General features: G+C 48.8%; 1 protein-coding gene across 1 annotated transcript in view; it reads left to right on the top strand.

Annotated features, from left to right (window-relative positions):
- The first annotated feature begins 353 nt into the window (after window positions 1-353).
- Window positions 354-23,771, top strand: part of LOC128273800 (dynein axonemal heavy chain 10) — a 40,284-nt gene continuing 16,866 nt past the window's right edge. Inside the window, exons 1-45 of the mRNA XM_053011841.1 lie at window positions 354-576; window positions 878-952; window positions 3,121-3,147; window positions 3,264-3,302; window positions 3,547-3,620; window positions 3,705-3,828; window positions 3,903-4,741; window positions 4,812-4,923; window positions 4,984-5,111; window positions 5,796-5,986; window positions 6,360-6,558; window positions 6,634-6,720; window positions 7,049-7,209; window positions 7,542-7,686; window positions 8,353-8,466; window positions 8,569-8,761; window positions 8,877-9,143; window positions 9,320-9,427; window positions 10,073-10,161; window positions 11,012-11,095; window positions 13,857-13,970; window positions 14,118-14,710; window positions 14,794-14,955; window positions 15,053-15,158; window positions 15,409-15,491; window positions 15,684-15,975; window positions 16,069-16,227; window positions 16,299-16,451; window positions 16,524-16,656; window positions 16,799-16,884; window positions 17,206-17,340; window positions 17,412-17,618; window positions 17,869-18,002; window positions 18,109-18,189; window positions 18,413-18,608; window positions 18,834-18,985; window positions 19,077-19,158; window positions 19,301-19,409; window positions 19,725-19,845; window positions 19,970-20,139; window positions 20,221-20,362; window positions 20,555-20,604; window positions 21,486-21,611; window positions 22,005-22,127; window positions 23,586-23,716. Of these exons, the coding sequence (XP_052867801.1) occupies window positions 354-576; window positions 878-952; window positions 3,121-3,147; window positions 3,264-3,302; window positions 3,547-3,620; window positions 3,705-3,828; window positions 3,903-4,741; window positions 4,812-4,923; window positions 4,984-5,111; window positions 5,796-5,986; window positions 6,360-6,558; window positions 6,634-6,720; window positions 7,049-7,209; window positions 7,542-7,686; window positions 8,353-8,466; window positions 8,569-8,761; window positions 8,877-9,143; window positions 9,320-9,427; window positions 10,073-10,161; window positions 11,012-11,095; window positions 13,857-13,970; window positions 14,118-14,710; window positions 14,794-14,955; window positions 15,053-15,158; window positions 15,409-15,491; window positions 15,684-15,975; window positions 16,069-16,227; window positions 16,299-16,451; window positions 16,524-16,656; window positions 16,799-16,884; window positions 17,206-17,340; window positions 17,412-17,618; window positions 17,869-18,002; window positions 18,109-18,189; window positions 18,413-18,608; window positions 18,834-18,985; window positions 19,077-19,158; window positions 19,301-19,409; window positions 19,725-19,845; window positions 19,970-20,139; window positions 20,221-20,362; window positions 20,555-20,604; window positions 21,486-21,611; window positions 22,005-22,127; window positions 23,586-23,716 (7,119 nt within the window). The remainder of the gene's footprint in view (window positions 577-877; window positions 953-3,120; window positions 3,148-3,263; window positions 3,303-3,546; window positions 3,621-3,704; window positions 3,829-3,902; window positions 4,742-4,811; window positions 4,924-4,983; window positions 5,112-5,795; window positions 5,987-6,359; window positions 6,559-6,633; window positions 6,721-7,048; window positions 7,210-7,541; window positions 7,687-8,352; window positions 8,467-8,568; window positions 8,762-8,876; window positions 9,144-9,319; window positions 9,428-10,072; window positions 10,162-11,011; window positions 11,096-13,856; window positions 13,971-14,117; window positions 14,711-14,793; window positions 14,956-15,052; window positions 15,159-15,408; window positions 15,492-15,683; window positions 15,976-16,068; window positions 16,228-16,298; window positions 16,452-16,523; window positions 16,657-16,798; window positions 16,885-17,205; window positions 17,341-17,411; window positions 17,619-17,868; window positions 18,003-18,108; window positions 18,190-18,412; window positions 18,609-18,833; window positions 18,986-19,076; window positions 19,159-19,300; window positions 19,410-19,724; window positions 19,846-19,969; window positions 20,140-20,220; window positions 20,363-20,554; window positions 20,605-21,485; window positions 21,612-22,004; window positions 22,128-23,585; window positions 23,717-23,771) is intronic.

The raw sequence follows: 23,771 nt of genomic DNA on the forward strand, positions 1-23,771 counted from the left end.
TCCAGTCGCAGAAAAGTACTGAACACCCCAACAGTAGGCTTCAACCCAAAATTACTGTAGTTTGTCGGATTCGAGCAGTTTGGACTATGCTTTCCCGCTGCCGTTACTAAGCGTTGTCACGTCGCCAGGTTGCTAAGGGCAGCAGGCTTCGCGTGTATCACTTGTTTACCACCTTCATATTCGCACCAACCGGCGCAGGTTTCAGAAGTGCTGCCAAGTGGACGGTAATTAGTTCGTGCACAGGTTTTCGGACACCGCGTGCTGCGTGCATTTGGGAAAAATAGGACGAGAATAGGACGGCAAACGGTTCCACGGCTTTCCCCGGCGGTTGAGAATTAACGATCGGTTCCAGGATGGATTTCCGAGCCATTTGGATACGGGACAGATTGTGCAAGATACTGGGAGTGTTCGAGCCACGCTACATCGACACCGTCCTGAACGAGCTGTACGACGAGCTGGTCGCCTTCCTGGACGACACGGTCATTGATCAACGGGACGAACATAAACGCATCCTGTTCGCGTATCGGACGTTTTACGAGCGGCTTATCGAGGAAAAGGTGACCGCGTTCGAGCCAGGTACGGTTTGGTGGGGCACAAAAAAGACCCCCCCCCCCCTCCACATCCCTTCAAGACTGCGGCCCACTTCCGGGCTGCCTGGAAGCGAGTGTTACTTTACGATATTCCCTCTTCTCCTTGGCCTACACATCCACGGCTGCCGGCACCGTTGCCATGGAAACCCGCCGCGCCACGGACGGACGGACGGACGGCCAACAATCCTAACAAATATATATGCATGTTTAACATGGTAATCATGCCGCCATTCTCCTAACCGATGATTTCCGTGGAACTGCGGGCGCACCAACCAACCACGGGGCAGCCACGGGGGCAGCGTCCGGCGGATCGGACCAACCGGAGCAAACGCAACGGGAGAAAAAAGGCAAAAAGGTCAAAGGTGGGTAATTTTTCCTTTATGTTCCATGCTCGTATATTCACAAACCGGCCGGACGGGAAGTGGCAGGCCCTTCGTAACGATCCCTTATCATTTTTCGACTCTCAACACACACACACACACGCGCGCGCTCGCTAATACCTCCACGCGTTTGTGGCCGAGGAAACGAAATTTCATTACGATTGGCGTCGGAGCGAAGAGCTAGTGGAGTACCGGAGCAGGAACGTCTCGGGGTCGATTGAACGTGACGTGCATCGGGTGCATTGCCGAGACCTTCCCGCCCACTGTCTCGTTTATATTCTCGAAAGGATTTATAGTTTTCCGACCCTGCGCGTGAACGTACGTCCTTCGCCCGTACGGGGAAGCCGGGCCGGGAAACCGGTGAAATTATGACACTTTCATCTAGTCGGGCCGTAAATTATCGTTGTCACTAGATTTTACCCGCACACCGGACCGCCCGACCGCACGCCCGCCCGCCGCCCAGGATCAGCCTCCGCTGTGGACGAAGTTTGCTGAGCCGGCAAAGAAGCTTTTGGTATTCAATCCGTTTGCTTTCTGATGCAACATTAAGGAGGTGCGCGCGGTGCTGCACTTCTTGCTACGGCATAATCGGGCGTCTCTGAGGTCCTTCTCGGGGGCGCTATGCACCGGGCGTACCCTGACCCGTGCCTGTGAATCATAATCGATGGATGACTGGGTGGAGTTTCAAAGTTTTGGGATATTTCATCTCTACCTTTTCCCGGCTTCGGCGGTACCTTTCGGTCGCTCCGTCTCCTTCATCGGGTTTTGTTCTCCATTTTCCAACTCAGTTGATGTCTTTCTTTCGCCACCTCCGGCTAACTTTCTGCTATACTTTCCCCAGCCCGCCGTGCGACGACTTAAAGCTTCCCGGCCCGGGCCAGGAACGCCACTGAACGAAACCTTTCCATTTTTTTTTTCGTTTGTAAGTTTTTCTCTGCTTTGCCTGCTTCGGGAAAGCTCGTCACCAATGCCGCAAACCATGCCGTGTGACCCTTGGGCGCGGGCCAGTAGGCAGGCCAGTATACTGTCGACATTGTTTCACGACATAAATTTGCGGTGAATTCTTTCGGGCGAAAAATGGCTTTCGGTGTACGTTATGAATTCATGATTTCTTGCACCCTTTCATGCGGCCGTTTCAAATCCATTACGAGCAGCCCTACGGGAGGTCGGCACGGATTTTGGACTCTTATCTGTCGTTCCGCAGGACCTCAAACTAGGACACCGGACGTCTGCAAGTGACTGGCGCCAATGACAGCGCTAAACCCGCGATTGGTATTGCGCCTACTGTTAGAAAGCCGTCACATGACGTTGACGTGCAGGAACTTGTATTATCCGATCCGATTGTAAAAGAGTTTTCCAATTAATGTGCAATTAATGGATCATTGTAAGGGGAGCAAGTGAACCTTTCGTAAACATGATCGAATCGAATCAAATCAATTGTTCTATTGATTGTCCATTGTTTAACGTTTTATGCTGCCGGCTACCGAGGGGTCCAGTAGCGCCAATCAATCGGTTATATGATAATTGACACTTGTAATGTGCACATGAATTTAGAACCGCAACAGACAACAATTGTGCAAAATTAATGAAACCAATATTTTATTGCTAACCGCAACTCCTGGTGAATCATGGCCAACACCTGCGATATGTTGTAGATTTGCTTAGGTAGATTTGGTTTATGTATGTTCTTCTTTTGCACTCGAACTCGCGTTGCCTTAGCACGACGATCTATGGCTTGGCCCCTGTGATGAATTCAGTTGACAACAGGGCCAGTGATGGTGACGAGCGAGCCAGCTAGATGTATCGGCTCACTGGCCATAGAACGCGGCGTGTCCTTGTGGTACGCAAAATCAAGCCATGGAACCCCTTTTCTGGTGAACGGATGATGTGGAATCTGGAGTGCCTTGCCGTGTCGCTGCGAAGCGACAGCACGAGTGTCCAATATTAATGGCGACATTGTGTGGGGGCAAACTATGTTCCTGTAATTGCCGTTGGCGGGCCAGAACCTTATGTTCCGGTCGGTTCAAAGTGGCTATGCAAGTGCATCCCGGTTGTCACACAACACAATTTCTTAACTATATTATTGTGCATGTTTACTCAGTTATCATCTTCAGTGTAGAGGTTCACAATTCTATTCTTCCCTTTTCCAGGAACCGTTGATGAAGCTGACGACGGAAGTAAGTGCCAGCCGACGTGCTACATGCATATCTTATTACGTCGCGTCAATGTGTTGGGTAGTGTTCTGGGATGCGCTAGAAATCAAATGTATTTTCCGTTCCTCCGCTATTTTCAGATAAGAAAAGGGGCAAACCGAAGAAAGGCAAAAAAGGAGGTAAGCTCAAATTGTGTTACGCCCGATAGTTGCCCCGTTGCGAATTTTATAAGCAAATGAAGCAACCAACACCAAGCACCCAAGTGCAATTAGTGCTCTGTTTATTTGCTTCTCGCCATCGGACGGCGTTGTCAGCATCAATGTCAGGGTTCTAATTAAAAAACCATTTTGTTTTCCCACTGCTTACACCGTGCACCATTTTAACGCGCGCTCGCGCGGCCAAAATGCAAACTTTTCCAATTAGACGCTGACCATGACATCACCGGAGACGCTGGCTTCCTCGGGGCAAGCAACGATAATGAGCTGGTTGAAGTTACAGTAAGTGTCGCCCCGGTGGGACCCATATCCGCGACGTCGTTTACTAATGGAAGTGTAATGTCATTATTTTATGACCGCGCGTAGAAAATTGTCCCGACATCCATTAAAACACCAATAGTTCACATTTGTTTCGGCATCATTCCGGAGGAGAAAATCGATCCGTGCGTTCGCTACGTTTACATGGTCCGACGCCACTGCACGCCCATCGGTAACGTGATTTGAACGGAACAAGGGCGACAACAGGGCAGACGGTAAAGCAAACTTTCCTTGGTCCTTCTGCAGGATCGTTTCAAAATCTGGAGGATTGCGTCGCCGAAATGCCACGCAACGTTATCGTCGGGTGTATGCGAGGAAACTTGATCCACAACGCGAAAGTAATGCTCGAGCGGATCTACCGACCGGGCGTGGAGTTTCAGTTCCGCGAACCGGACACCCACCGTCCCAAGCCGGAGAAGAGCGCCAGTTTCGACGAGGACGACGTCGACGACGATGGGCAGCCAGCGCGGGCGTCCAGCAGAATAAGTGTCGGATTGATTGACTACTCGCGCCCGTCGGACTTTCGCATGAAGGCTATCCAGGTGAAGAAGCAAGCGGCGGCGGTTCCGATGCGCGAGGAGTCGGCCCTGGAGGACAGTAGCCGCCAGTCGCTGGCCGACACACCGAGCAGTGAGTCGAACTTGACGCAAACGAAGGCATCTGATTCCACGACCGGCGATAGTGACGGAAAGCCACCGCTCGAAAGCACGTCGGAGCGCTGGAACACGCTGCTGGTCGGATCGAAGCTCAAGGGCGAGCAGGAGCGGGACAAGCAGGGACAGCAGCAGCAGCAGCAGCCGAAGCCCGCGGAAGAGAGTGCGATGAAGCAGAATCTGGAGAGCAACCTGGAAAAGTTTATCGACACACTCCAGTGGACGATCGACCATGTCGAGTGCGCGTTCGGGCTGCCGACGCAGTACAATGCGCCTCATCAGGAGAACATCACCGTGGACGAGGACAAGTTTAAAATTAAGGTGGACATCGCGAAGACGACGATAGAGGAGCTGAGCTCCCTGCAGCTGGAGGAGATCGTCGAGGGTTGGTCGATCTACATTGGGAAAGTGTTACGCGAAGCGAACGAGAAGGTAAGCGAAACCGAACAGCTTGATTCGCTGAGTCCTATGATGATTCTTTTGGACTCCTCGAACCCTCTAGGAACCGCTGGACAACACACCGATGGCGGAGTACAATGTCTGGGTCGAACGGGAATTGCTGTTCAACTCCATCGTGGAGCAGCTAAAGGCACCGTTCGTGATACAAGTGTTTGGTGAGTTGACACACTGTTACATGCTATTTGACACCGTCGCACTGAATACCCGGTTCACAGATGCTCTGAAAGAAAACCAGGGTCCCATCATGAAAGCATGGCCGGACCGATTCCGCAAACTGAAGGAAGCTCTGGCTTTGGCGCGAGAAAACGTGGAGCACCTCGCAATGCTGCAAGGGTATCTGGAGGTAATTTGAAATTTAAATGATTTTATTAATTGATGAAGCGCATTGAATAACTTACACAATTAATTGAACACGGGTATTACCGTGAATATTATCATGACTTAGCTTGTCATTTTACAAAATATGCAAATACCGAATATCTAGCTACCAAAATGAAAAAGAGCCACATTACACAACAATATGAACCACTACAACGATCCATTACTTAACAAATCGAACTTTCATTAAAGCATCAAAACAATATTTTTCCCAAGTTGCTCGGCCCACAGTGCCCGGTTGGCAGACATTTTCATGAGTGAAATGAAAAAGTATTGTTTGAACAACTGTTAAGCAAACATCGCCAAAGGCGCCCGATGGCAGAAGGACCAGTGGTTTGGGCTAGCTTTCCATTTCAATGCTTTTCATCAAACAGCTCCGTCCGTGGGTAAAATTAAGTTAAAACCCGTGTCGTTCGGTGCAAAGCGGTCCGGTTGAATTATCCTTCCGGGACCGGAATATCGTTTTAGCGGGAATTACGAGACCAAACAGTACCCGTTTGGAAGCCAGTGCCTCGCACCCGGTCCTAATGCACGGCGATCCCTAATCTAATAATTATTCCTCATTTTCCTCTTTTTCCTCTCGTTTTTTCCTTTCATGGCGGCTCCCGGTCCGACTGACGGCTGACTGACGTGCGGCGGCGGCGAGTAGAAAATCAAAACGAGCGATGACTTCACCTTCATCCTATCCATTATTCCCAACATAACGATCATACTGAGACACATTTGGACAATGTCAAACTATTACAGCCTGGACGAGAACATGCTGAACCTGATTGGGAAAATATCCTTCGTGTTTGCCGAGAAGGTTAAAATATTAATTAATGTAGATATCATTTTCAAGTAAGTTGTCCGTCCCCAAATTATAATTAGCTGAGCGTGACCGTGGCGAGCTGCCGGCTGCCGGCCGCCGGCTGTTGTCGTCGTAGTCGGTTCGAAGTTTAATTAGAAAATTACAGCCCCAACATGTATCTTTATGCTAACCGTGAGCCTACACCGGCGAAAGGCTGAACCATCGGCTGTCCGTGGTCAATCGAGAGCGAGCGAGTGACTGGCGCCGGGCACGCTGCAGCTGTGCCCGGTGCCCGGTTCCGCCAACATCATGCTTTGCGCCCCCCCCGTTTATGCTCGGCCATTGGGCGGACAGATGGCAGCTTGTCGTGACATGGGTCAGATTTATACACAACTTCCCACACTACTCATGATTTATTCGCAGACACTCGGCCTCGCACATCGACCGGACCGCGACGAACTGTGCCACGCTGCTGCAAGCCTGGAAGCAGGCCTACATGGAAACGCGCTCGCAGATAGAGCAGTCTGGCATCGGATCCCGCTGGGAGTTTGACAAAAATGTGCTCTTCCGTGAGATCGATCACATGACGCGCATCAGCCGCGATATGGCGCAGATCGCACAGGTAACCACGAAGCGAATTCGATCGCCAGGACGCGGCGTCGGAGGACCGTGCTAAATGAGCTCCCCTTACTTGCAGGTCTTCCTGGCGTTCGAAAACATATTTGATGCTCATTTTAAAGCGATGATTACCGACCCCGAGGAGGTGGATAACACCTTAAGCAAGGTAAGTGAATTCCCGAGGCTTCGACCCGTGGGTTTGTGAGTTTCGAATCAATTTTCTAAGGACGTGCCACGCACGCTGAAGTATGTCGGAAGCCCTCTAAACACCGTAATTGAACCCGATGAAGCCTGTAGAGCGCCTCCAGAAGTTGGGGATTCACTGAAGTTTCAGCATAAGCAATTCAGAACATTAACTTTGCTTCGTCGTCGTCGTCGGCGGCGTCGTCGCCGTCGCCGATGAGCGAGCACGGAGAGACTTACCGAAAAGTAGAAATTCATCAGTGCTAATGATATCCATTCTTTTCTGTCACGGCCGGTTCGGGCCCCGGCAGGTTTATCGCCTCATCAATCACATCATTTCGGTCGACTACGACATTTTCGCCTCGAGCAATTTGGCCAACTGGGAAGCGACGCTGGATTACTTTCGCAAAGGCGTCGAGCAGGTGGAGCACGACGCGAAGGTGGCGCTCGATCGCTGCATACCGACGCTCCGGTAAGCCCCACCGGCCTATGCGGCCCTACAAATCCTTTTTCTACATGAAACATAAATCACCCGCAAATCCAGTGAAGTAGCAGTAGCCGTTTCGGAAGTTCCTACCGAATTTTCCCTTTTCTATTTTTCCTCATTTTTCTCTGCTCTTTCTCTCTCTCTCTTTCTCTCACTATGTCCGGTATGTACCTGTATTCGTGTGTGGCTGTGTGTGTGTGTGTGGGAGGGACATTTTTTCATCACAACCAACGCACGGTTAACCTGATTTTCGCCCATTGGACGATTCTCCTCGCCCCTCGATTTGATTTCGATTCGTGTCCGGATCCCGGCAACAGGTCCGCTGAGTTGGGGCTGGAGTTGTTGAAAAATTTAGACCGGATAGAAACAAGACCGGCGCTGGCCAAGCATTTATCATCCAAATATGAAAATATTATGAAACAATTCCTGGCGGAAGTTGGGATGGTTGAGCACGAGTTTCTGGTACATAAATAAATTTGTTGTCATCTTAGGCTCACGTTTGGCTCCCCCGGCGACGCAGGCGGCCACGATTGCGCAACGAAGCAGTGACGTGACCCCACTCTCCCCCCACAACAATTTCACGGCCAAAAGCACACCAACCGACACAATTTTCCTATTGTTTTTGTTTCGGAAAAGTACAAAAACAACGGAAAGCATTAGGAACGAAGATGCTCCTCGGTTCGCCTTCACGCACGCAGTTCCTGACAGCATTTTTGCTTTCCAGTGGCAAAAGTGGTTACACACCAAAACACCAACACACATGTAGAGATTTGCAAAAACAAGAGGCAATTTATTTCACTCTCCTCTAACTGATTCGGATGTGCGAGACGTTTTACCTGCTGTACGCAAAACTGTGCTCCGAACGACCGACCGACTTGGTTTCCGGTGAAAGTTTTTCGACAAAAGCACAACTTTTCGGCGACTTTGACGTTATTAATATCTTCCGGAATCAATTCAAAAGCACTTGACGGTTGCGGTTGCGCCAAGACTCGCTCGCTCGTAAATCGCTGGCCGCCCGTGGCGCCCACGAAGTCAAACGCAATTTGTGAACGAAATTTGTGCCCTCCCGGTGTACTCACCAACAACGACACCAACAGAAATAATGTTTCGCTTCCTAACTTTACGTAGAAAAACAAAAATAACCCTCCGCTGCAGCGGAATGAACCGTGTAATGTGGGAGCCATATTTTGGGTACGTTCGCTACTGGACTTTATACGCAAGTCTATGACGGCGTTCAGGGAGGTAAGTTTTGGGAGCTGGGAAAAAACGGAGTTTCCATTACTGTCAACGCGTTTCATAATCGGACACGGATTCATTTCACATTGGCCGGCGCGACGTGGACAGTATGAAACTAGCAGACAGCGCGGCGGAAGCTCGCTTCAGCGCACCGCGTTCGGGCAGTACATGCACCTGGTGAAGGATTTCAAGGAGTACGAGGAGGACAACTACCAAAAGTTCACCGCCCGTGGCACCAAAACCGTCAACAGTGTGCTGAAACGCAACATTTTGAAGCTGGAGTTTTGCGAGACAATGCTCGGTAGGTAAAAGGGCGTCCGTTTGAGCTTTGGCACGATGCCCGACGTCACTCGAGTGCTGGGTACTGGGTAATGGAAAATGCCGCTCGGTCCGTTGGTTGATATATCTCCTTCCAGAGCTCGAACGGGAGAAGAAGGTTCCGAAGACGAAGACGAACCAACAATCAGCTCGGCGGCCTTCTGCACTGATGGCTGGCAAGGATAGGGCACGTTACACGAACATCGCCACCGCAGTCCGTTGGCTTGTCAATCGTCCGGACGCCCCGGATCCGCAGCTGGCCCTCGCGCAAAAGCTGGTCCGCGCGGCTCGCCACACGCCTTCGCAGGGTTCGTCCAGCGGATCGCATACCCCGGCTGGCGAGTTCAAAATTAATCAAGCTCAATGTGAGGAATCGGTTCTTCCACAGTTCTACAATTCTGTCTATTGCTTCATTAACCACTCTCTCTCTCTGGCTCTGGCTTTCGTTTTGATCGACCACATCCACCAATCGACCGGCTCTATCGATACTAACGGCACCGGCACTCGCGCACATCCACAACTACGCTATGAAAACCTCCAGTAATGGTGTCAGCAGTTTCGCAGAAGAAAATTCCCACGTGGCGCGAAGTGATCGGGGATTCGGTGCTCATCGAGTTCAAGCTGAAGTTTGCCCTAAACTTTTCCTACGGTAAGCTATCGTTTCAGCATGGTCAGCAAACTGGCGAAATTTTGAACGCTCCGGCTTCCCATCAGGGTCGCCGTCGCCGGTTTATCTTGATTGTAGTGGTTTTATCTTTGCGCCATCCAACCAACAAAAAAAAGTTCGAGTCCTCTAACCTTAAGCGTGCCCAACCGCACTGTACACCCGTGCGGTGAAGTGGCCCGGCTATTCCCTTTCCCGGGTTATAAGAGGTTTTAAGGTAGCGCCCCACCGGAGCGCCGGCCATTTTGTCTGTCAGTACCTCGGCATGCAGCGCGCCAGGTTAGGAAAAGCCGGCCGGACAGCGCGCGGTGTGGTAGGCTGGCCGGTATCGCGGGCTGATTATCATTTTCGTTTCCAATAACCAACAGAAGTGGCTTTTGATTTATTCTTCCCCCCTGCGTTTTACTGCTTCACCCGCTGCGCCGTTCGCCTGCTGCCCGCCCGCTGCTTTTGATCCTTGGGCACAATTTATTCGAACAGCGATATCGTCGCAGAATTAGCAATTCTTGTGAGAGGCTTCAGATAAAATCCGTTATGCTACCCTTGCTCGACGGGTTACGCGCCCACTACGCCAGCTTTCGCTACATTTGTCCTTATTTTCCTTCTCTTTCTTGGTCCCCAATGGCACAGACATATTCGACGTCATCAACGAAGGTCAACAGTTCGAGTATTTGGGATTCACATTAAGTCCCACCATTAGGATGGCCATTATGAGAAAAGTAAGCAATATTTTCTGCCCACAGCATTGTCGTCCCCCAAGCCCACACCCACCCCCGCACGATTGATCCGTTCGCGATGTGACGGTCCATAGCCATATACGGTCCTAGCACCGTACACTTCTACTGCGGCACCGTAAAGTCACACTAGCCAAACCTATTACACACAGCGGAGTCCTCTAGGAGTGCGGGCCAAAGCGAGCAGCAACACTGATTCTAAGTTAGCCCCGCCGGAGTTGGAGATGGCTTTAGCCAGCTTTGGCTCTTGTTGAAAATTATGACTAGCCCTTGTCGCATGGCCCACTGACAGCGATATATTTCATAGTCGTGTGGAGAATACTAGTGCCCGGTAAAAGAAGGTCACCACGTGACCACCACACTGTAGGTGGCAGTGAAGGTGCGCCTCGATGTGTACGTGTGCAATGTGTGAAGAGCTCCAGATCCAGCAGGGATTCTATCTTCGGAAGAGTCAACTTTTGGTGTAATTTAGAACATCGGAAAAGGCTCTCCGTGCCAAAAAATGATATTTTTTAACTGCCGTGAAGCACTCATGAAAATCTTTAAAGAATCGTGACACTATTCTGATGCTACTGTTAGTTTAATTAGCATTTTGTAGTAGCTAATCGAGATTTCATTGAATATGTTCACCACACTGTAAATCAAGCCTTATTTGGATGCCTGCAAAACGCCAGTGTTCCCCCAAACCAATCTCAATGCTCCACTCCACCGTGTGTCGTTACTGTTGCCACAGTTAGCCGTTTGCCATTTTATGTAGTACCGGATATGGCATACGGGTTTTGAAGAAGACTGATATTTGTACAAAAGTTCTAACGTGCCAACATTTTCTTTCCAGGATCAGTTGTTCTTTGATGTTGAGTGTGTGCAAAAAATGGTCGACAAATACAATGAAATTGTCTTGAATCTCACAATGCCAGAGGTATGTATCTTTTATCCTTTAATTATCCGTTATAAAACGAAAATGTTTCACAAAAAGAGTCATGGGTTAATATAATTTCGGCTCATTTATTCAAATTTTTGTGAGTAACGATAGACTGGTACATTTTCCAAATCAGCGCGTTGTAGAGTTTCGAGTTCATCCTCATTCACTGAGACGAGAGAAAGGTTAATTAGATCAGATAGATGTTCGTTTTGTAGACCATTAGCTCTTACGGGCTAGACGTTAAAGCAATTCCATAATGTATTCCCTAAGGACGGTTTGCTCCGCATTCTCCAGTAAAAACTTTCTAATATTCACTGAATTTCGTAGCTTCAAGGAAAGTTAGTCGGCCCTAACCGACTATGGCGTTGGTCGTCACCATTCCCCAGCATTCAGATTGATTTTGGAAGCAGATTCCCACTACAAACGAGCCAGGATCATAAAATCTGAATTAAATATGAGAAGAAGCATAGTTCGTTTGACCATGCTTCAAACAGCCTGGACTGCGTCTTCAAAAAGTCTGGGAATGTCGTTAAAAGGAAGAAAAATAGCTGGCTCCAGTATTAATTTATCTTTGATCATAAATATTCATAGAAAATGATAACTAACGCTGGAAGATGTTAATTCAACGATGGTGCAATGGTCGGAATGCGTAGAGAGAGTCTCAAAGATTACGGAAGGGATAATACGTCGTCGTAAATGCTCATCGGTACCGTCCTTGATCAACTTTAACGGCATCGAGGCGTCGGATCCAACCGAGTCCTGCGAGATCTTTGCGGATCGATTCTCCAGTACGTTTGCCGAACGGATACTCGACTACTCGCTAATTGAACGTGCCTTGATCGACACCACCCCTGACACCATCGGGCACATTAACCTTGCCGTCGACACCACATCCGTGTTAGCTGCCATCCAACGGTTAAAATCAACACACCAGCCTGGCCCCGATGGGATTCCTGCATCCGTAGTAAAAAACTGTGGGACTGAGTTGGCTCCAATTTTGTCCAAGCTCTTCAACCGCTCGCTGTGTTCCGGTGTATTCCCTTCGAAGTGGAAGACGTCTTGGATGTTTCCTATCCATAAGAAAGGGGATAAGTCCAACGCCAGCAATTACAGAGGTGTCACATCGCTATGTATATTCGCTAAACTGTTGGAGTCTCTAATATACGACGCTCTCATAACGAGCTCCCTGAACATCATCACACCACTGCAGCACGGCTTCGTTCCGAAAAAATCTACAAATACGCTGCTAATGGAATTCACTAGCTTCTGTCTACGAAACATGGACTCCGGAACACAGGTGGACGCCATATACACGGACTTCCAAGCGGCCTTCGATTCGATCTCGCACGACATCCTCCTTGCCAAGCTAAACAGGATTGGCTGTCCGGATCAGCTGCTGGCCTGGTTCCGGTCTTATCTCATTGATCGAAAGTATTGCGTCAGAGTCGGACCTCATCTCTCCCGGGCCTTTACCAGCACATCTGGAGTCCCTCAGGGGAGCAACCTGGGTCCTTTGCTGTTCTTGATCTATATCAACGACGCCGCATCCGTCGTTTTAGACAGCCGTATCCTCTTGTATGCCGACGATGCCAGGCTCTTCCGCACAGTGCGCTCCGTCGATGACTGTCGATTGCTACAAGACGACTTATTACGCTTTTCCGCGTGGTGCAGCCGCAACGCCCTGACGCTCTGCATACCCAAGTGTCTCGTCGTTTCGTTCACTCGCGCCCGGAATCAGCTAAAACATTGTTACGCTGTGGACCAAGCGCCCCTAGCTAGAGCAGAACTGGTGCGCGATCTTGGGATTCTCCTCGATGGCCACTTGTCGTTCAGGGATCATATCGACCACGCCATAAAAAAGGCAAATCGCTCGCTAGGTGTCTTGATGCGGATGTCCAGCGACTTCGAGGACCCCATGTGCTTGAAGGCAGTATACTGCGCCATCGTTCGGCCCACACTTGAGTTTGGCAGCGTCGTGTGGTGCCCCGCGACGGCAGGCGCTTCGGACCGTATTGAGCGCATCCAACGGCGATTCACTCGCTTTGCCATACGGAGGTTACCGTGGACCGCCAACGACACGATGCCTGATTACAACGCGAGATGTCTTCTTCTGGGGATCGAGCCTCTGATGCACAGACGGCGTGTGGCCCAGAGCTGCTTCATTGCGGGACTGCTGCTGGGGAAAATCAACGCGCCGTGCCTACTCTCGCAACTGCAGCTCTACGTGCCCTCGAGGGTGCTTCGATCCTCGCAGTTCCTTGCAGTGCGTCGAAGTCGATCTGCGTACGGTGATAATGAACCCTTGTCTAGTGCCATCCGTCGCTTCAACGATGTGTTCGAGTGTTTCGACTTTAATATTACTGTAGCTACGTTTCGTGATCGTATTGGTTATGTTCGTCTTAGTTGAATGCCCTTGAGCGTTAAATTGTCGTCCTCCCTGGGCTCAGTTAGGCTTCATTGCCCGTTGAGCCTCAACTACCAAATAAATAAATAAATAAATAAATAAATACGTTAACGCGCTCTCGGCTTTTAAAATGGTAAAATATTTGAGCGCTTCATTTTGACACTAGTCGGCAAATAAACGTCGTTTTCAGTAGGTTTAAGAAAAGCAGATTGAGAAAGTTCAAATCTAGCTAAGTGTAAAAAAATTCAATTAAAGTGATTTCCATTTTTTTAACGTTACAGTTTCCACGTGCTTGCCTTTTTTCAAAAAACAGCATTATTTTCAGTTACATTTATTATTAATTTCGCATTTCAGGTTCACTTCTTGCGAAGTCACCTGTATGAGGTTGAAACCATCATCCAAGCGGGACTGGGCAGATTTACCTGGCAGTCTTTCAATATAAAAGCTTACGCCGAAAAATGTCAGACGGTAAGAGCATAACTTTACAAAATCCGATATGGCATGCAAAGCGTGCCGTGCCTTAGAGAAATGTCTTACTTAGAAAAGGGGCGCGATGGGTTAATTTACTATCGTTCTTTTTCTTTAAACCCCTCCGGCAACCGTTCCCTCCGTTAGCTCATGAAGAGCTTATCTTCGTTGGTGTCTCAAATTGGCTACATCAGCAAGGATATAAAGACGCGCATTGAGAGGCTGGAATCGTTCGCCATGTTCGAGCTGGAGGCCGATAAAACAAAGGAGCCCCGAGTGGCTGCAGCTGAAGTTGTTCTAAAGGTCCCAACCCAACAAAAGGAGCACCATCATCAGTCCCATCACCCTCATCACCATCCTTCGCACCGTCAGCATCATCAACAACAGCACCATCAGGATTCGCGCCACGACAGTGTGACTCCCACCGATACTCCCGCCCTCGGGTCTGCCACATCAAACAGGGCGGACGAAGGTGCTGACACGGAGAAGCGCCAAAAGCGGCCCAAGAAAGTCGCCATCAAGGAGGCGGACGATAACCTGAAACCGTGCCGCGATTATTTCGAGGCGCTGGTGAAAGATCGCAATGCGAAAACGATCAAGTTGCTGCAGCTTTACGATTCAATTGGGCCCATTTTGATTAAATTGGAAAGTCTAGTGCTGGGGTCGTTCACGGGCGACTGTCCGGAAATGAAGCACTACTACAATCACTGGGAAAAACAACTGTTCAGTTGCTTCACCAGGTACTTGTTGTGCAGCATTAGGACGTTCATGTACCCCGTAAATCAGTGTTGGACTCATTATCCACCTCTCGGTGTCTTTACAGGTTTGCGTCGAAAAACTTGGACAAGTTCATGAGCAATTTGATTCAAAACCATCCACTTTTCGAAGTGGATGCGATCCTCGCAGTACCGGAAATCGTAATGCGACCTACGTCGGCCGATGCCTACAGCACCATGATAAACTCCGTGAAAGACTTCCTTTTGAGGTGAGCTAGAAAGTACCAGGACATCATTATCTCAGCAAAATGAAAATTGTTCTTAGTGCGTTTTTACCAATCGCTTTGAAATTTGCTTTAATTTCAGGTTAAAGCAATTTAAACGTTGGACCGCGGAGACGTGTTTGCCCTGCCCGGCGTCCAAAGCTGAGGATGATGAGTTTTATTTCACCTTTTTCGAAGACGTAGTTCAGGTAATCTTTAAATTTTAGACATAAAAAAACTAGTGGTATGTTTTGTTATAACAAAATCGCTATTAAGTAACATTACTGCAAATTTCAACACATTGTGATTTTGTAAACTTCCAATTGAAAACAATTGAAACCATCTTTGGTCCTAGTGAACCATTTTACCATGGTCTATAAACACCATTTAGACGAGTAATCCTTTCCCTTCTATGTAATAACTACATTTGTACGATATTTTATCTTATTTCACTCGCAGATTCCACGCGTCTGTGAGCTGGTAATCAGTCTGCAGCAAACGGTACAGAACTTAGTAACCGAAGTGCTCGGTTATTTAAAATGGTAATATATCTTCAATCTTGGGGCATTATGCTTTCGGTCGGGGTCGGTTTTTGACTATAGCGATAAATACGCGAGCAGATAATTGCGCTTGCAGTTTACGGCTCACGAGCTCACGGGAAAAATGAGATTTACTGCGGGCCGTAAATCATTTTCCGACTCTCATCCAGCGGTGTTTGCGTTCGCTCGTTATAGCTGGCAGAAGTATCGGAACCTTTGGATGTACGAGAAGATGAGTGTTTGTGAAAAATTCCTCAATCAAAACGTTTCCCTAGCCCAGCTGGACGAAAAGTTTATTTACTACACGCAGATCGTGAACGAGCTCGAACGGCACAAGCCTTTTCACGACATCAAGAGCATACGGGTCAATCTGAGGCCACTGATTAAGGGCATTGTCGACCATGCCGTCGAATGGCGCAACACACTGGGCAACATTCTGGCCGAACGCACGCGCAAACGGATGATAGAGTTGAACGATCATGTGCAAGTAAGTAGCATAGTTCGGCGGCACCAACCTAGTTATTTACCCATGCTCAGTGTTTAATCCATTTCCCTGTTGTTTTTTTATGGCACATCCTAGAAGCTACGCGTGGATTTAGATAAGCATGTGAAGGAGTTGTCACACTTTAAAACCGTCATGCAAACCATACAAACCATTCAAACCACAACACTTTCCGTGGAGCTCAAAATACATGAAATGCAAGAAATTTACAGCATTCTAGAAGAACATCGCATAAAGGTAGGTGTGGAATGAAATGGCAATTATTGGTACCACCTTTTCGTAATGAATTTGACACATCCCAATTCCAGTTTCCGTTTGGTGACATGATTATGGCGTACCATTTGGAAAAACGATGGAAAAAGTTGTACCATTCTGCGTTACTGCGCTCGAACAAATTGCAGCCAACGAAGGTCAAGTTTGCCGAAATCACTCAGCACGAGATCTGCATATTCAATGCCGAGGTCCGTATCCTATGCAGGACGCAAAGATGGTTTCTGATGGTTTTAATTTTCGTTTGCCAATACGCATTGCAGCTTGCAAAATTCATTTCGAGATTTCGGTCCGAAGGCCCAGGCACGGTGGGATTGGATCTTGAGAGAGGCGTTGAACTGATGGAATCGTACGGCAAGGAGATCGATCAAATAGATCGCCAGCGCATCGAGCTAGGTAGGTGTTTTAGTTTTGTAAATTTTGGACTGTTGCCAAAACTTGAACTAGATGAGGCCCAAATATTGAGCGGCAGCGTTTTTACCATATAAAAAGAACCATTGGTATGTCTTTTCATACTTTCTTCACTTTTGTTTCACAGAAAATGCGGAAAAGCTTTTCGACATCCCATTAACGGATTACAATGAGTTTTTGAAAAGCAAACGAGAGTACGAGGAAATGCAAGTGGTAAGCAGAAAGCCCTTTTAATGGTAGCGAATTGTAGCGCGTCAAGGATACTCTTTCGCGAAGTGTCTTTCCGGGTTCAATTATCGCTAGGAAAAAATTCGTTTCGTTTTCCAAGACAAGAAAATAGCAGCTGTTTCTTCGTTTGAATATAGACTGCCAATCCTATCGTTAGTTTGCTCGCTCCGAGTCCTCGAATAATTTATGTCCATTCATTGGCAACTTTGACGTGTACAATTGTCACAATGCTTTCCAACCCTTGGCCAAGAACCGGCTCTATTTGTGGAACTAATTGAAAACTGTGTTTTGTGGCCCCTGTCCTAGGTGTACAAGCTATACGTGCAGCAAAAGGTCGCCCGAGAGAAATGGTCCCTGACGCTGTGGGCCAACCTCAACCCGCAGGCCCTGCTCGAGGGGATCGATAATTTTATGAAGGAATTCCGGCAACTTCCCAAGCCCGTAAGACACCCGGACGGCCTTTTTTGACAAACGAAGCACTCACACACCGCACTCCTTCAACTACTTTGCAGCTTCGCCAAGCACCGGTCGGTGAGGCGTTGAACACCAAGATGAAGCAATTCAAATCCTCCATCCCGCTGATGCTAAGCCTCAAGGACGAGGCGTTGCGCGATCGTCACTGGCAGAAGTTAATGGACAAAACAGGTCAACATTTCGACATGTCCCCGGATCGGTTCACGCTTGAGAACATGTTCGCGATGGAACTACACAAGTATCAAGTAAGTTCGGGTCTCGTAAATGGGCTTCTAGTGTGAGAAGAAGGCTGCGGTTCTTATGTCTTTCATCAACCCCTGATTGATGATGCCCAACACTCCGGGCAGTAAGAAGGATTCGAAGTAGTTCGAGTTTTCGTTTGGCCCTTCGCTAGGTTTTTAGCCATATTTACTCGCCTCATACGTGTGTACGCTAATTCCTTCAATCGCTGTCCGATGTGTTGTGTCTTTCTGTTAAACCATTGTGAAAAACCAGGAAATTGCGGAGGAAATTATCAATAATGCCATCAAAGAGCTTTCCATTGAGCGGAGTGTGCAGGAAATTGCGGATATCTGGAAGCGGATGTCTTTCAACATGGTTCGCTATGAAAAAGGCGGTCGAATGCGTGGGTAAGTGCGGTCGGCAGTCGGCGGAAACCCCCGAGCTCCGGTATAATTCTTTTATCTGTACCCTTCAATTGTGGTGTTTTTCATTTCACTTTCATACATTTACCAGATTTGTGTTGGGACCGACCGACGAAATAATGCAGGTGCTGGAAGAAAACTCGATGAATTTACAATCGATGGCCGCGTCACAGTAAGATCGCATTATTATTTAGCATGCAACATAAAACGCACTCCCGTTTGGGTGGGGGGGAAACACAAAATCGAGACCCCATTCAAATGGCCTCGGTGGTGCTACTGATCCGTATTTGCGGTTCCTGGTTCCATTTACACGTTTTCCACAATGCGCCATTCAGCGCGCGATCGGCTCGGGTCATGGCGGAATCAATATCGTTAATACCGGTATTATCCTTCAGATTCATTGGACCATTCCTGCCGACGGTGCAGCGATGGGAAAAACACTTAACGCTGATATCGGAAATCATCGACGAGTGGATCAGCGTGCAGCGGAAGTGGGTGTACCTCGAGGGAATATTTATCGGCAGTGATATAAGCAGCCAATTACCTGATGAGGCGAAAAATTTCGACACCATTGACGAGCAGTTCCGCGAGGTAAATAATAAGAATCCTTGAACGGCCGATAAGCTTCTCTCGCCGCGCTGGTCACCGAATGGCCGGCCGGCTTAACCAACCTCACGGCCAAGCTCCTCGCCGCCGGCTTCGCCCGGGCATTGATGATGGGCCATTGAGTTGGGCCAACCAAACCAACCGCTCGCATTCCGTCCGATTATGTCCGTTTTTCCTATTTGTGTCCTCATCGCGGCTTTTTGTCACCAGATTATGGCCACCAGCACCGCTAATCCGCTGGTCATCGATGTCTGTCTCGTGCCGGGCCGGTTTGACGAGTTTATTCGGCTGGGCGCTGCGCTCGATGGTTGCCAGAAGTCACTCAACGACTACTTGGAGCACAAACGGATGGCGTTTCCGAGGTAAGTAAAGCGCCCCCGCTTCCGGTGCGCGCTTCCGGCATAAAGTTTTCATCATTTCACGGCTCGTCTGGCCGAAATGTGTTTCCCACAGGTTCTACTTCATCTCGACCGATGAGCTGCTATCCATCCTGGGTGACAGTGAGCCGACGTGCGTCCAGGAGCACATCATAAAGGTTAGCCTTCTGTTCCGGCCCACTGAGCCGTGCCACGAAAAATGGCTCCCGTCCCGAAGGTTTACAGCTTTCCACGCAAGCTGTTACCACCAAACTTCCAATTACTCCGACATTCACGACATTCACGTTTTCACACTTGCAGATGTTTGATAACATAAAATCTTTACGATTCGCTAAAGATCGATTCGACACGCCGACTGTAACGGCCATGATTTCCGCCGAGGGCGAGGTGATGGAGTTCGAGCACCACGGTAAGTGCGGTGCCCGATCGGTCCGGTCAGCTGGCGCCGGAGCGAATCGAGCCCACCGGCCGGATGGGGTCGGACAATTTTCACAATTTTTCATTTTACTACCTCACGTTCTGTGTCACGCCGTGAAGTTTATTTTATGACACAAAATGTATCAATCGAGTCGCTGCCCGGCCGGGCCCAGATAATTCCGGCAAGCGGGCCCGCTACGGCAGGCGGTGGTCATCACGGGCCCGGGGAGGAGGAGTTACCGCACCGGGGTCGTTTCGTAAAGTTTTCCGGTTTTATTGATTTCCATTTGTTTCCGACGCTCGACAGTGCCGGTGAAGGATCGGGTGGAAAATTGGATGAGCGAAGTGTTGACGGAAATGCGTCGGACCAATCGATTCATTACGAAGAAAGCAATCTACCATTACGGCAAGGATCGCGAGTTGGCACGGTAGGTGAAACGGCGTAACGGTCTCTCTGTGTTGGGGACGACGCCACAAACACGACGCTGGCTGCCGCACATTCAACACACGTCCCATTTCACGTTTCGCTGTCTTTATGTCCTTCTCCATTAGGCCTGACTGGATTATGCTCTACCAAGGCATGGTGTGCCTGGCGGCGAATCAGGTGTGGTGGACGGCGGAAGTGGAAGAGGTGTTCTTCAAGGTACGCCGCGGCAACAAACGTGCCATGAAGGAGTATCTGCAGGAACAGAACCGCCAGCTGGACGCGCTTGTCCTAAAAGGTGTGAAATTTTCTCTTCTCACCAGTAGTTCGCTGCAATTTTTATCGGTTTCTGACGTCTTCTTTCGCTTTCTTTTAACAGTGCGTGCGAATCTGTCACCCAACGATCGGCTCAAGTTTAAGACGATTGCTACGATCGACGTCCATGCTCGGGACATTATCGAAGGGTTTGTCCGCGACAGTATCCTGGACGCAGCGGAGTTTGGGTGGGAAAGTCAACTCAGGTGAAACATCATTCGCTTCATGCATACTATTCTTCGTGTCTTATTTTTATTAACTAAGTTTGATAATCCTGTGAACGGCCACTGGCACATAGCTAGAATGTAATCTACAATCGTAACGTTTTCGAAATAATTTTTGTCAAAGTTAAATGTTTTCTTAATTGGTATATTACTTAAATATCTTCGGCACTATAGGTTCTACTGGATTCGGGAGATGGACAACTTGTGCGTCTTGCAATGTACAGGTTAGTAACACTTTCTTTCATCTTTTCTAGCCAAAAAGGGCGTTTCATTGCCAACATTATGTTGGTCGATAAAAGAAATCCTCGTTCGATTGCTGAATTCTTTCCATTTGTGTATTATTTACCACAACCAAGCCCGTTTAGGTAATTTTTCTTAGGCTATAAATGGTACACTGTAAAAATAAACTCAACAATTAGGGTCATTTAAGTTTGATCAGTTTACAAAATAAGTAATTTATTGCTTTTCTACATGTATCATTATTCGTACGCAAATTCAAGCCATCGTGACCAAATTAATCCAAAGCCTTTTCTCGACATCTTATAGTTAAGCTTATTTAATGATACAGAAACTCCGACAGTAATTTCAACATTAAACTTAATTTAAACCAATGAAAGCGACACAATGTATGCTGGAATAGTTTAAGTCCATCTATCAACAAAAAGTTCTGATCATTTTGCGTCCACTAATATTGTGGTTTTTGTCTGTCGTTTATTTAGTAACAACACTTTCACCTAACGTTTCATTATTACCAACTTCTTTCGTCGAAACTTCGTGCACAGTTTTACTACTTTCATCTGTTTACTAATTTTGCTTCATTCTTCAAAATGCTCTCCGTTGCTTGAACACCACGACCACGGCCCGGAACTGGGCGGACGGATGGATCGGTTTCGGCTTTATACGTGCGCTTCCGTGCTTTGCCACCGGATGCCAACGTCATCGATCCGTCTAACGGAACCAAACGAAACACATCCCTGGGCCTTCCTTCCGGACTGACGGTGCATCAAAAATCGAAAATCGACCACGGCCATCCGACGCTGCCGATAACGAACCCGGCTTTGACAACGACGACGGCGACCGACGACGGCCAACGGTGATGTGATAGGAAAATTCGATTACGGCTACGAGTATATGGGATTAAATGGGCGGCTCGTTATTACGCCATTGACTGATAGGATATATTTAACAATCACCCAGGCCCTGACGATGAATTTGGGCGGCGCACCAGCTGGTAAGTGATAACCTCGCGGAGCTCCCGCGCCGGCCCGCCCGGAGCTAAAGCGATAATGTCGTCGCCGCCCGAGAATGTCAGCGGAAGGATGTAGTCAACAGAGCCCGACAGGCAGACAGGGAGACCTTCCCGGAGCGCTTGGAAGCCAAAACAAAGGCTTCACTAATCTGTGCTGCAAAACATCCTCCGGGTCCTGGGGCCATTTTTGCCCCAAGATACCACTCGTATCATGCGCGTACCAGCACCCGGCTCTGTAATTGCTTGCCATTAGATCGCTGTTCTCTCGTATCGGACAGAGACGTTTCGTTAACATGTTTATCTCTCGCTGCTTCAGTACTAATATCACAACATACTTTTCGCCCCATCCCCACCTCGTCCGCACCTCGTCCGCAGGTCCTGCCGGTACGGGCAAAACCGAAACAACGAAGGATTTAGCGAAGGCCCTGGCCCTGCTGTGCGTGGTAACGAACTGTGGCGAGGGCATGGACTTCCGTGCCGTCGGAACCGTCCTATCAGGTAGGTGCGCGTTTGCGTGTGTGTGTGTGTGCCACTGTCCCACTACGTTTGAAACATTTATCTTGGCTGCTCCACCAAAGCAGCCGCCAGGGCCGCTGCCAGACACATTTGTGACACACATTGAATTATGATGTCATTTGTGTGGACGCTTTCTACCAAATGTCCACGGTTCGCGTTTATTAGGCCGCCGGGTCCTTCTGCAAACTGTGTTTTTGGAAGATATTAAGATTAACGCAAGTAATTAAAACTGTGGTCCAACCGCTCATTGAAAAAAACGCTACATTCCAACATCATTTAAAAAAAAACCTACACTACTAGCGTGTGAAGCATCAGCAGAGCTTTACAGTTTCGTAGAGTTGCGTCGAACACACGCAACAACTCCATCATTTCGACCCAGTTGGGGCGGAGAGGGCACGGGCTTACGGAAACTTTACAAAACCGGCGAACCAACATTACCTCATTAAAATAATCAAATTGAAAACGGAAAATTTATTTCTCAATTTTACGGTTTAACAGTAATCCGCAAACTAAGTACCTCGGCCGATCGGACGGTGCTGCTTCCGCTTGCCGGCACCACACGCGCGAACCCGATGACGACCGGTAATGTCGACCGGTGTCGTACTTCCGTTCCGGCTCGGGAACCCCTTTTTCCGCACGCACGGAACACTCCAGGCGCACGTGTGTGCTGATGGTTGCTGATTTCGCGAGCCCACACAACACAACGCAACGCAACAACTGTAAATCGGGATACCATTTCCCGAAAGCCTTTCACTCGGATGTGGTTGATTACGTATCCGCGCCCCCATAGGCGGTTCACCCAGCGCGGCGGAAGAATGTACCAAACACACGACGCACGGGGCAATCAGTAATCGGCTTTCGTTCTATAAAACGCAAATTGCGCTACAAATAAAGCGTGCCGGCATTCGAAGTGTTGATTCAATTTATTGCAAACCAGCCTGCGGCGGTCGGCCATCCTACCCCAGGGGTCGTTGGTTGTGCCGCGAAAGGGTTTGCGCCGCGCGATACTTGAACAAACGTGGCCCCGGCCGTGTGGTGTGATGTTTATTTAAATTAAGTTGAAAAGCTAAAACCTACATCCGGTGGACCAGGGCACATAGTTTACCGATCGGCCCCAATCTAATACCGACGACCCCACCTAGCTGTGTCTCAGATGCTGGTCGGCTGGCCGAATATAATGCCCAGACGTCCTTGTTCAAATCATTCCTCCATTTGGCGCTGGCACTAATATAATTTGAATTTAAACGATCATAAATTCTATGCCAAATCCTTTTCAAATTGTTGCCCTAGCCTAGGGCCCTAGGTGTGCGGTGTTCGGCCAACCGCTTAGTCATAGAAAAGATTTATTTTCGGTGCGACAGTTGGAGATATTTTTCGGAGAGCTACATCCACACGGAAGGGTCCTAATCCGGAACTCGCTTGTTTCTCTCCCCGACGCAGGTCTTGCTCAGTGTGGTGCCTGGGGCTGCTTCGACGAGTTCAATCGTATAGACATTTCGGTCCTGAGTGTTATCTCCACCCAGCTGCAGACCATTCGGACGGCACTGGTTTCACGTGTTGAAACATTCGCGGTGAGTTGATTGATCGATGGTTTCCGCCGTGTCCGTGGGCCGCTGGTACTGAGGG

Source organism: Anopheles cruzii, chromosome 3 (genome assembly GCF_943734635.1).
Source record: "Anopheles cruzii chromosome 3, idAnoCruzAS_RS32_06, whole genome shotgun sequence".
NCBI lineage: Eukaryota > Metazoa > Arthropoda > Insecta > Diptera > Culicidae > Anopheles > Anopheles cruzii.